The 14,145-nt window shown below is 37.9% G+C and overlaps 1 protein-coding gene across 2 annotated transcripts in view; it reads left to right on the top strand.

Annotated features, from left to right (window-relative positions):
* Positions 1-14,145, top strand: part of LOC126161874 (2-phosphoxylose phosphatase 1) — a 129,254-nt gene that overhangs the window by 602 nt on the left and 114,507 nt on the right. The window contains exon 2 of one of the 2 annotated variants that reach the window (XM_049918002.1): positions 58-222. In XM_049918002.1, the coding sequence (XP_049773959.1) occupies positions 58-222 (165 nt within the window). The remainder of the gene's footprint in view (positions 1-57; positions 223-14,145) is intronic. The other variant, XM_049918003.1, reaches the window with a different exon arrangement.

Here is a 14,145-nt window from a genome sequence, read left to right as displayed (position 1 = left end):
CACATTTTTTTCGCTTTATTAAGTGCAAAACCGAGGTCAGATACTCCTTACTTACAGGTATGTACAAATATATTGGAAATGAAGATGGAACTGCAGCTGTGAAATCAACAGAGAATGAAATTTCTCGTGGCAGTTCTGTAAAAATTCTGAAGCCTGATATAAAGACGAGAAGAATTTTTCATCTATGCAATCCACCAGAAGAAATTTCTGTTGGATCCGAAGGTATGAATCTAGTACGTGTTGTAGAGGCTAAATGGTAGAAATCATATTGAAGCTATTACCGTCATTGTAATGATCACTGTGGCGAAATGGTAGTTGACTTGTCGTCACCTCGGTTTTGGAACAATATTTTAAATTAAAGACCCGTCTCGATATGCTGCACACTACCCACCTGTAAATGAATCCCAAATCCGCTAAAGGGATTGATTTAAATATATAATGTGCCCCCTGTGTAACTTCCGAGACACATCATAGTAGAACTTTGTCAGTGGATACGATAGTTTCCTTTCCAACGAAATCTCACGAAAATAAATTACGGTACGTAAAATCTGGCTTTGCCGTGTAAGCTAATCTTTCACAAATTATTTGGAAACCAAATTAAAATAAATACTTTAGACACAATTTTTCGGCCTATTATATTATTGGCGGTCTAGTCATATAGTGCAGAGAACAGTCAGGATAATTTGAAAATGAACGCAGGGCAAGGTGGTCAAGTAACATTATTCAGTTCGAAGATAACTTCCACATCTCTGCTGTACTCATTAACAACACAAGGTTCAAATATGTTACAGCGCGTTTAGTGCTCACTGATCTTACTTTCTTTCGATATAGACGAAAAGCAATATTGTTAGAGTGTGGATTCATTGAAAAAAATAGGAAAAAGGAGCTCATGAAAAGGTCGTATCTCTTTTCTCACATGTCATAAAACGATATCTGCAGCATCTGGTACATTGATGGACATGTCCTCGTAGAGAGTAAATAGCTCAAACAAAAAGAAATTGAGGCTTCAAAAGGGCAACATATTAGGAATGTGACAATTAAACATACGAAGAAAGAATAGTACTTTCAATTCCAATCAGCGTCAAAATTGCGTGTGAGGCCAAATTCACTGGACAATTTCACTTGGGTAACGCTCATCTCACAAAAATTCCCGCAAATGTGACATCAGTTTGACGTCGCACAATATCGACGACCGCATCATCGGCTATCGACTTTAGTTAGCAGTCGATATAGGCCTCTCACAAGACTTCATACGCGCGTACCTGAGATTTACAAAAACATTTCGTTCTTGGAATAATTTATTATAATTATTGCTATAATTAAACTCTACGTAATGATTTATCGGCGGTAAATACTTTCACACAAGTGTGCTCTCTTACAAATTAAGAATCAAACAAATTTTATAATTCGCAGTATGCCGTTTCAGAGTAACAGAGCATTGAGAATTTATCACAAACGTCACCATTATCATTAAATGTCACTTTATAACGCATCAACGACAAAAGCCTTCAAGTTAGAATATGATAAAGACCGGAGTCAAACATCACTTGGTTAAGTGGTAGTGTAATGAATGATGTCACGGTGTCTGGAGTCTAAAGCTGCTAGTTCGCATGCCGTTACATGCATTTTTTTCATGTTAGCTTCGTTGACAAGTTCTGTAACTTACGTTCTACAATCTTGGATTTTATTTACATTCAGTCTGATTTGAGGACGAAGGATGCAATTAATATTTAGCTACTTCCGAGTATGTGGTTAGGCAGGAAGCCAAGGGGGTAGCTTAAGTTACTATGACTGTAAAAGGTAACAATGAAATTCATATTCTTCCTTCTCACAAATATCTGGCGCTCTATTTTCGAATGTGTAGCGACTTCCGGGTGTTTAGTTAGGCAGGAAACTAAGAGGACAGTTTAAATTTCTGCGAGTGAAACGAGGGGCATTAGCATTATAGTCTTCCTTGTCAAAAATATTTCACTGTTTATTTACGAATGTGGCGTTTTTTGAGGGTGTGGTTAGGCAGGAACCTAAGAGTATTATTTTAATTGCTGCGACTGAAACGAACAGCAATAAAATTCATATTCTCCCCTTTAATTAATATTTGACTCTTAATTTCCGAATATGTAGTGACTTCCGAGTGTATGGTTAGGTAGGAACCTAAGAGGACGGCTTAAGTTGCTGTGAGTGAATCGAGGAGCAATAATGTTTATATTCTTCCTTGGCACAAAGTTGATAGCCGATCAAGCAGTCATCGATATTGCACATTATGTCACGTTTGTATTGGTGTGAAATGAGCTTTACCCATTTGACTTACCCAACGATAATGAAGCTGTTACAGAGATAATATATTTAGAAAGGTGTGTGTAGGAACACACGTGAGATTGATTTACAGCTGTTTGAAAATCATGCACCCTTTAGATGTATGGTATTTGTTGTGCATTTTGTTGACATAGAACAGTTGCTAAGATTCGTGTTATACACATATATCTCTATGGCTATTTCGTTCTAAAACAGAGCTAGAATTTGTTTGAACATGATCGATTATTCATTGTTACATTCACTGGACTTGTACACCACAGAGCAGTATTCAAACCCTGTGGTTCATGTAAGGAAAATGGGAAGTTTTGCTCAGGAAAGGCTGTTAGAGCCTAGTTATTACCATTTCTTACCTGTCTTCTTCATTGTAAGAAAATAAAGCAAATAAGCAGTCTTTGGAAAAACAATGGTCCAAATAATAAGTCACAAAAAGTACAATCAACATGCATGAAAAACCATAGATGGAGTCAGGAAACACCTAAATAAACGCAATTTTCAACACTCTCTTCCTTCTCCATTCTTGCTTAAGATCAAAATTTTGTTTATAGTTCGCAAGGGCTACAAAATGAATCTTTCAGAAGAATTTGAAATATATAAATAAACAAAAGATTTGTTGAATGATCAACTTGCATTTAAATATAGACACTATTTTGGTTGCATACCATCTCTCATAAAATGTGAAAATTAGCCCATTCATTTCATACATTAGAACTATATGTTATGTGTTTTCAAATGTTTTATATATAACTCCCTCAAATACTTTCCTGTTGGTATAAAAGCTTGACATGTACACAAAATGTGATCCAAATACTGTAAATTATCGATCTATCAATCTGTGTTTATAATAATCACACACAATATGTACATTTTGCGACATATCATGGCAGTATGCCATTGTGAAGAAGACATTGACATCTGCTAAACCAATCCTAAGTATGTTTCTGTCATATACTTCTTATATTTTACATAAATATGTAGTCAAGGTCTAAACCTTTATAATATCCCTAATTTTTTAGGCTTCTGAATATGACAAATTAATTTGTCGAAATTGTTAAAAGGAAATAAAAATATGTTTGCAACTGACAACTGAATTTTATTCTGAAATTGTTACATACATTTAAACTGTTGTTAAACATACTACAACAAACCAAATAAAAACAAGGTTCACTTAAACATCTTTAACAAAGTTAAATCAAGATATAGATGGCAAAAGACGTGAGCACAATTGTTTACAAGTATTTGTCATTTATCATGCAACTTCTATCAAAAGTTCTCATTTAAAACAGTCATTGATGACAATGTTTGCAGAAGCAAACATGACAATCAGTGACATTTAAAAAAAGAGTTGAAAGTGTCAACAATTTTAAAACTGTGTTCTCAAGTTATTAAGTATAAGACCTGGGGTACCAGTATTTGCTACAAAAATTGCCATACATTTATATAATTAAATGAGCAATAGAGAAGCCAGAAGACATTTCCTACTAGGCTTCAAAACTCCATAAGTTAAAGCAATATTTATGAAGATTCAATATAATTGACTACCCCCCCCATTTTCATCCCCCTGACTGAACAAGGTTACAGAAAGAAAATAATTTACAACTGTGTCATAACATTTCTAGAAGTAGCCAGTTTACTGATGAACCAGTAGTCTGGATTTCTCAGACATAAATCTTATACTAATGCATACTTCACAATTATTTATCACAATCTTTTAATTGGTATTTATTGACAGTCAGTTATTGTTATTTAGGATTTATAATTATATTGCGAGTGTGTTAAAACTTTCCGTAATGCCTTCTAGGTGGAGACAAGTTACATAAATCCTATCTCCTAATTCTCAAAACATTTTCTGGTACAAATCTCAGGGTTAGATACTATTCAGCTATGTTGCTTTTAACTAGTCATTTCATTTCGTACATAAATACAAGGACATGTACTTTCAAGACACACAGAATCAGCTGTGAAACTGACAAGTTAATTCTGTTTTCAATAGAGCTGTCCCAGGTATGCAAAAAGAAACTGATGTTGAGCAAAGACAAATTGACAAAATGCATTCATGCTTATCCAGAAATCATCCACCATATTACCGCCAATTACAGCTGAAAACACAAACAGTTGAAGCAAAGTAAACAAACTTTATGTAATTGTGAATATAAACAAACTCTAGTCTGAAGCTGGCATGAAGAAAGTTATGCAGAGCTTGGGCATGCTATACTTATATATTTACAGTTGGTGTTCTGGCATGCACAGACATATGAACTATATTTCATTTCAGCAAACTTAGATTGTGCATATGTTCAAATTTTCTTCCATCAATTAAGTATTATTGTCTGTACCCATTATTCAGTGCCCATTATTTATGTTCAACAAAGAGCTTCTGTGGTCAAGAAAAATCGAAATGTTTAAAGAAATATTTGTATATAACTATGCCATACAGCTCATTGGAGGTATTTGTCTGCTAAAATAAACCTGAACAAGATGTAATTGCAATGGGACAATATGCTGGATGTGTTAATAAATGAAAAACAGTGAATGTAAAAAAAATTGAATTCTGATTAAATACGCATTTTATTCCTGTGATGATTTCTCTAGGCAAAATTAGATTATCTGCATTCTCTGCTTCACTATTCGATATAAGTACCTTTCTAGAAACACTACTTCTTACCTACCACCTGGAAACTGTGTAGTGGTATATTCACTTTGTCGTACACATGTTATGTGTTTCTGGAAACGTTATATTTTATTTTGTATCTTAAATAAGTCCATAGCACACTCCTGTGATGAGTCATGTGTATGAAGTTTGCAATATATTAATAGTTTCCCTAGATGGTGTTTTGTTTTATACTTCAAAATTCTATATGATGTATTCTCCACCTTCTACCTTGTACAGTCATAACATTTCACACCAGAATTAGCTGATAAACAGTATTATTTTAAATATTTCCTGGAGACGTTTGCTGTAGTGACAGAATTTTTAAAGATGATAGTAGTATTGCAGTTATCATACAATAGTTTTTTGCCACTTTTGGAATAATGCTTTAGTTGGATTTGTTATTTCTGCTCAACAGGCATCATGATTACTAACATTTAGATATGCATAAGTTGTTCTTTGTGGTCTTGCAACAGTAATCACAGTTTAAGTATGTATTATAAATAAAGTCCACTTCCATAGGTGTGTCGTAAGCATGACTGACTGTCATATAGAATACCTGGGTTCAGATCCCAACACTAACAGGAATTTTTCGTTGGTGGATAGGTCCACTCATTCATGTGATGCCACTGAAGGAGCTACTTGTAGTGGTTCTAATTACCCATAAAGACTAGTCTGTGTGTGTGTGTGTGTGTGTGTGTGTGTGTGTGTGTGTGTGTGTGTGTGTGTGTGTGAGAGAGAGAGAGAGAGAGAGAGAGAGAGAGAGAGAGAGATATTACTAATCGGTCATTTTGGCTTTCAGGAGGGCTGCTGTGTAGATACAATCACACGTGAATACTGGTAGTAATCAGATCTTTTAGAGAGCTAGAAAAATTGCTTATTTTATTTTCATTTTCTGCACCTTTCTCAAGGTAATTCATTAACAGAAGGAACAGGAGTGGTCCAAGAACTTTTCCTTGTAGGAATCCCATCGTTTTTTCCTATTAATATTTTTTCAATATAGAAGGCAAAAAAATACAGTTCCTCAAAGATTCATTCTTAGACCAGTAGTTTCTATTTCCATTTCGTTACATATGAGGTGAACCATTAAGTGTTATACCATATATTTGATGTTTCTCTAGCAATATGCTCATTATGATTACGAAGTCTTTCGCGACGGAGTCCTTGCATAAGAAGTTCTCGGTTTACTTGCCGCGTCAAATTTGGATAACATCCCAAGCTTTTGATGACTACCTCCATCATCTTTGTCAGGGGTAAAACTGACTGTCGTGGATCGATGAGGTTTCCGCTTTTATAAGCAGTGGACGGCTTCTCATTGGCTGGATGACGTCACGGTGAAAACGGCGCGTACCGAGGTGGCGGCCTCTATATCCATAGATTTCGTTTGTGCACTTTATCCAGCGTTGCTTGCAGCGCCATCCATCGCAACAGGCAGATAACTGCGAGGAATGTAAGAAGTATCCCTGTGCGCTCTTTCTTTATCAACTGCACGCTTCCATGCATTGCTGAGTGCATATCCGAAGTATCTGTTGAAATTATTTTCACACAGTCTAATTTCAACTGCTTCCCTGATGACAGAGTCCCAATAGTTTGAAACGTGAGCAAGTATTCTTGTTTCATCGAATAAAATCTTATGTTTATTTAACAAACTGTGCTCAGCCACCGCTGATTTTTCTAGGTACCTGTTTTTCTCAGGTGACGCTGATGTTCCACACAGCGATCGGCATCAGTTCTTATAGACTGCCGCACATAATTTTTGCCACACTCTCAAGGAATGCTGTAAATTCCCGGTACTCTCAGGCCAAGACTATCTTTCACAGGTCGCAACATCTCCTTAATCTTCCTGGGTGGCCGGAAGACTGGTCTGATTCCCTGCCGGCTCAGGCCTATGCCGATCTTGCTGGTCGTTGCACCGCAGAATGGTAGCTGCCCGATGTGTTGGTCCTCTTCATCTGTTCGAACAGCGACCTTCCTAGGTTTCTTCGCCAGAGTAGATCTGATATCACGATCGGAATATCCATTTTTCTGAATACCGTCGTCAGATGGTTAATCTCTGAGCCGAGATGATCCTTGTCCTAAATAGTCCTCTCTCTGTGTACCAAGGTATTCAGCATAGCTCTCTTCTGAGCTGGGTGGTGAAAACTACACTGCGTCGGTTTTCTGTACACAGAATGTCCGAGACGTCCATCTGATTTTCGCTCCACGAGCACATCTAAGAAGGGTAACTTCCCATCCTTCTCCACCTCCATTGTAAATCGTATGTTCTGATGTATACCATTCAAATGATCCACAAACTGCTGCAGTACCTCATTGCCATGTGGCCAGATTAAAAATGTATCGTCAACATACCTGAAGAAGCAGGATGGACGTAAGGGAGCACTGTTCAACGCTCGTTCTTCGAAATCCTCCATGAAGAAGTTAGCTATGGCTGGTGACAGTGGCGAACCCATGGCTATTCCGTCAGTCATTTCATAATATTTTCCACCATAAAAAAATAGGTGGTCGTCAAAGTGTGTCGAAATAACTTCAGTATTTCAGGAGAGAAATGAGCAGCCAACAGTTTTAATGTATCTTCCACCGGTACCGTTGTAAACAAAGAGACCACATCTAGGCTGATCATCATGTCATTTGGACCTATCCTCATCTGCTTGATGATGTCAACAAACATTTTTGAGTTAATATGATGGCTACAGTGGCCGACTATAGGCGCTAATAATTTGGTTAAATATTTTGCCAACCGATATGTAGGGGACCCAATAGCACTAACAATAGGTCTCAACGGGACCCCATCCTTAGGGACTTTGGGTAGACCATATAACCTGGGTGGCCTTGGTGCTCTTGGTCGTAGATTCTTGACTAGTTCTTCTGGGAGGCCAGAGTTCTTCAGTAGCTCCCCTGTCTTCCTCCTAAGTGCTGCTGTGGGATCCCGTTTAAGAATCCGGTACGTGTCATCTTCCAATAAGGCTTGCAATTAGTCGGATTTTAGCAACAGCCAAGCCTCCTAAGTCCAATGTAAGCAGAGTGGAGAGACTGGCATTGAAATCGTTGGGGAAGGATGAAGAGTTAGTTGTACTACCAGTCGACAAAGGGAATGCCACAGTTATCCTCAATGCTACCGATTATCATAAGAAAGTGGCCCTATTACTGGAAGATGCCACAACAGCACATAGTAGGAAGACAGGGGAGCTACTGAAGAACTCTGCCCTCCCAGAAGAACTAGTCAAGAATCTACAACCAAGAGCACCAAGGCCACTCAGGTTATATGGTCTACCCAAAGTCCATAAGGATGGGGTCCCGTTGAGACCTATTGTTAGTGCTATTGGGTCCCCTACATATCGGTTGGCAAAATATTTAACCAAATTATTAGCGACTATAGTCGGCCACTGTAGCCATCATATTAATAACTCAAAAATGTGTTGACATAAAGCAGATGAGGATAGGTCCAAATGACATGATCAGCCTAGATGTGGTCTCTGTTTACAATGGTACCGGTGGAAGATACGTTAAAACTGTTGGCTGCTCATTTCTCTCCTGAAATACTGAAGTTATTTCGACACACTTGGACTGCCACCTATTTTTTTTTATGGTGGAAAATATTATGAAATGACTGACGGAACAGCCATGGGTTCGCCACTGTCACCAGCCATAGCTAACTTCTTCATGGAGGATTTCGAAGAAAACGAGCGTTGAACAGGTATGTTGACGATACATTTTTAATCTGGCCACATGGCAATGAGGCACTGCAGCAGTTTGTGGATCATTTGAATGGTATACATCAGAACATATGATTTACAATGGAGGTGGAGAAGGATGGGAAGTTACCCTTCTTAGATGTGCTCGTGGAGCGAAAATCAGATAGACGTCTCGGACATTCTGTGTACAGAAAACCGACGCAGTGTAGTTTTCACCACCCAGCTCAGAAGAGAGCTATGCTGAATACCTTGGTACACAGAGAAGGGACTATTTCGGACAAGGATCATCTCGGCTCAGAGATTAACCATCTGACGACGGTATTCAGAAAAATGGATATTCCGATCGTGATATCAGATCTACTCTGGCGAAGAAACCTAGGAAGGTCGCTTTTCGAACAGATGAAGAGGACCAACACATCGCACAGCTACCATTCTGCGGTGCAACGACCAGCAAGATCGGCATAGGCCTGAGCCGGCAGGGAATCAGACCAGTCTTCCGGCCACCCAGGAAGATTAAGGAGATGTTGCGACCTGTGAAAGATAGTCTTGGCCTGAGAGTACCGGGAATTTACAGCATTCCTTGAGAGTGTGGCAAAAATTATGTGCGGCAGTCTATAAGAACTGATGCCGATCGCTGTGTGGAACATCAGCGTCACCTGAGAAAAACAGGTACCTAGAAAAATCAGCGGTGGCTGAGCACAGTTTGTTAAATAAACATAAGATTTTATTCGATGAAACAAGAATACTTGCTCACGTTTCAAACTATTGGGACTCTGTCATCAGGGAAGCAGTTGAAATTAGACTGTGTGAAAATAATTTCAACAGATACTTCGGATATGCACTCAGCAATGCATGGAAGCGTGCAGTTGATAAAGAAAGAGCGCACAGGGATACTTCTTACATTCCTCGCAGTTATCTGCCTGTTGCGATGGATGGCGCTGCAAGCAACGCTGGATAAAGTGCACAAACGAAATCTATGGATATAGAGGCCGCCACCTCGGTACGCGCCGTTTTCACCATGACGTCATCCAGCCAATGAGAAGCCGTCCACTGCTTATAAAAGGGGAAACCTCACCGATCCACGACAGTCAGTTTTACCCCTGACAAAGATGATGGAGGTAGTCATCGAAAGCTTGGGATGTTATCCAAATTTGACGTGGCAAGTAAACCGAGAACTTTTTATGCAATATGCTCATTAGTTAGGTCTTTCTCTCTGAAAAGTAATAAAGCTGCTATTAACAACCATCTCACCAGTGGGACACTTGGAATGTCAGGACCCTAATTTACAATTTTATTCAGATACATCATAGGAATCAAAGTAAATTATTTTATTCAACCTCTAATGTTTTCTGGTAACAACCCACCAATGAATATTTAGAAAGAAACCCGTACAGACAGAAGTAGAAGTAATCTATAGTTCCTCCATATCAAATAATTTAAGTCTTGATATTACCAAAACGAAAAAATGTGTCTTCAGTAACAAAACAGGCACTAACAGTGTTAAATTAGAAGAAACACCATGATATTAAATGCTATTCAGTGACATAAACTTAGTGCAAAAAGTACTGTGTGTCAAAGCGGTTAATAAACATAAATGGAGTAAACTAGATGAACTAATAAGAATATAAGAAAAGAAACACAGCATTTCTCTCACTTGCTATCACTTGGATAAGCTGCTGAAGAAATTTCTAGTCCTCACACCCAGTAGTCTTTGAAGATAATCAGGGTTATGATCGAAAAGGAACAAAGTTCATCACTTGTGACAAAACTCGTGAACATAAACAGAGTGGGCCACATCACTATGTTAAGCATATAAGAGAAAGCAAAAGAGCATGTAATTCTGTTACACTGTTAATAACAATAACTCTAATATCAAATGTGACACTGACGTGTTATTTTTTTCAATGAAACACTTAACACACTTGTATTGGCATTCTAAAACTCATTTGAGAAATTGATACTGGCATGTAAAGCTTGGTATTGATGTTAGTGTTGACATTTTCTGCAAGAACATCTAAAAAGTATGCCACAATTGAGAGGCAAAGCAGTAACAACCAGCTGCTACAATGTAAATCCCATCAAGTGGGCCTCTTATTATAGACTCCATTGTTATATGTAATATATGCCATTACACTGCATCCTCCTTCACACTGCAGTTAGATTGAATTGTGACTGTTACTTCATGCCAGTTAGATCTTTTTTTCTCTTCCTACAAGTGTTGAGTGCATCTAAAGTCAAGCTGTGCTCGTCAAGAGCATTAAGAACAAGGATTCGCAAAAATGTGAGTAACAGTGCACCATCAAATTTTGTGTACTGCGTAGTGAAAGTTACTCATGACAAGTTAAAAAGCGATCATGGGGCACATTCGCTATGCAAGGCAAAGATGTTCAAATGCACAAGCCTTTTCTAGGAATGTCAGAACGAGTGAAAGGTGAAGCTTTTCTGGGACACCTTCAAGCTCAAGAAGAGATGAGCCTGATCAATATAAAAGGTAAAGCGAGGTACAATTGTCGATTCTCAGTGAGAACGGTCAGTGGTGCATAAAATTTGAAATTATTTAGCGTCCCTCGAATTTTAACTGAAGTTTTGGACAAGCAGATAGTATGCACAAAGATAATTCAAAAGAACTTCATCAATGATTAGAACAACAATCGGAATGATTGGGTCTTCTATCACTGAACAGACTCATTTTCTAATGTCACTGGAAACTTTAGAGAAAACCTCAGTTTACTGGCATGTAAGTTCCCTGATCATACTGTAATAATCATTGGAGACTTTAATCATCCAACAATTAATTGGGAAAATTATAGTTGTGGTAGTGGAGACACAATAAGATATCCTGTGAAACATTACTAAATGCCTTCTCTGAAAACTACCTGAAACAGATATTTAGTAACCCTACTCATGATGAAATTATATTGGATCTAATGGCTGCAAATGGATATGACCTATGAGGATGCCCATATCGAAACATGTATCAGTGACCATGACACGGTTGTGGCAACAATAGTTACCCAAGTACAAAGGACAACTAATACAAGCAGAAAGATATATATGTTCAGTAAATGTGACAAAAAATCAGTAGTGTCATACTTCAGTGAGGAGCTATGGCTCCTGTTTACAAGAATAGTTGATCATGCACCAGATAGATACGTACCCAGTAGAACAATTCTTAATGGATGGGACCCTCCATAATAGACAGTCACTGTAAAGAAACTTCTAAAGAAACATGGGTTACTGCATAATATGTGTAAAACAAACTGTAGTGCTTTAGATAGAGGGATGCTAGATGAAAAGCATTAAGCTGTCAAGACAGCAATTCGTGGTGCCTTGAATGAATACCATACCAGAATATCGTCAAATGATATTTCACAAAACCCAAAGAAATTCCAGTGTTATGTAAAGGCTGTTAGTGGCACCAAAGTTAGTGTCTAGTCCATAGCGAATGAGACAGGAACTGAAATTGCGGATAGCAAAGCAAAAACTGAAACGCTTAACTCCATTTTGAAATATTCATTTATAAAGGAAGCCAGGGAGGATCACCCCAATTTAATCCTCATACCACTGTAAAGATGAGTGCGATAAGTATTATTGTCAGCAGTGTTGAGAAACAGCTGCAATGGTTAAAATTGCTCCAGGGCCCAATAGAATCCCTATCAGATTATATACTGAATTTGCAGCTAAATTATCCACTCTTCTAACTGTAATCTGTCATAGATCTCTCGAACAAAAAGCTGTGCCCAGTTCTTCGAAAAAAGCATAGTTGTCTACAACAACAATAGTAGAAGTGATCGGCAAAACTACCATTCAATATCTGTGACAACTTTCGTAGAACATATTGTGAGAACATCTTAGAACATATTCAGAGTACAAACAGAATGACCTCCTCTATGCCAACCAGCATGGATTCTGAAAACACCAATCATGTGAGATCAAACTCACTTTTCTCATATGACATGCTGAAAGCATTGGATCAACGCAGTCAGTAAGATGCAATGTTCCTTGATTTCCGGAAAGCATTTTAGTCTGTACCCTATTTATGATTATTATAAAAAGTACAATATTATGGGATATCAAGCGAAATTCGTGATTGGACAGGGGATTTTTTGGTAGGAAGGACACAGTAAGTTACCTTGGATACAGAGTCATCAATTTAGGTGTAGAAGTAACTTCAGGTGTATCCCAGGAAAGTGTGTTGGGATTCTTGCTGTTCATGATGTATATTAATGACCTTGTAGACAGCTGATGCAATCATCTATAATGACTTCCAGTCTGAAAAAAACTGCACAGAAATTCAGTGAGATCTTGATAAGATTTCAAAGTGGTCAAAGATTGGCAGCTTGCTTTAAATGTTCAGAAATGTAAAATTTTGCGCTTCATGATATGAAAAAAACTTAGTATCCTGTGTCTATAATGTCATTGAGTCACAACTGGAATCAGTTAAATCATACAATTTGTTGTGGTATGAAATGCAATGACAACATAGACTCAGTTGTGGGTAAAGCAGGTGGTAGACTTTTTAGTATGGAGGACACAGTGGTTAATTTAGGTGGAGAGTGATCGTCAGATGTAGAAGTAACATCAAGTGTGACTCAGAAGTGTGTTGGGACCCTTGCTGTTCATGTTGTGTTAATGACCTTGTAGACAATATTAATAGTAACCTCAGGCTTTTTGCAGATTATGCAGTTATCTATAATGAAGTACTGTATGAAAGAAGCTACATAAAGATAAGATTTCAAAATGGTGCAAATATTGACAACTTGCTTTAAATGTTCAGAAATGTAAAACAGTGCACCTCAGAAAAAAGAAAAAAAACATAGCATCCCATGACTAACATCAATGACTCACAGATGGAATCGACCAACTCCCAATACAACTAACAGGAAACATTGAATGCATGCAGAGAAACGCATCGCGAATGGTCACTTTTTTTTTAACCATGGGAGAATGTCACAGAGATACTAAAGGAACTGAACCAAAACACTCTTGATGACAGACATAAATTATCCCGAGAGCGTCTATTAACAAAGTTTTGAGATACAGGCTTGAAATGATAACGCTAGGAATGTACTGCAACCCCATACATCTCACTGACGTAACGTTCATGAGGATAATATTAGAATAATTATTGCACACACAGAGGCATTCAAACAAACATTCTTCCCATGCCCCATACATGAATGGAACAGGAAGAGACATTAACAAATGGTAAAGTGGTATATACCTTCTGTCATGCACCTCACAGTGGTTTGCAGAGTGTAGATGTAGATGTAATGTAGATTTAGATGACGGATGTGTCTTGGATTGCCCTGAGAAGGAATTACATTCTTCACAGGAATCACAGATTTTCGAATACGAACTCAAGACAAAATGTCAGAATTTGAAGTTGACAGTCAGTGTGACCTCCACAAATAATTTTTACATCCAGGGTAAACTCTCACTTAAAATTTGTACTTGTATGTTCTTGAAAGGCTCAGTGTAAGTGTGGTGTTT

Source organism: Schistocerca cancellata, chromosome 2 (assembly GCF_023864275.1).
Source record: "Schistocerca cancellata isolate TAMUIC-IGC-003103 chromosome 2, iqSchCanc2.1, whole genome shotgun sequence".
Classification (NCBI taxonomy): Eukaryota; Metazoa; Arthropoda; class Insecta; order Orthoptera; family Acrididae; genus Schistocerca; species Schistocerca cancellata.
This window is presented reverse-complemented; position numbering and strand designations above follow the sequence as displayed.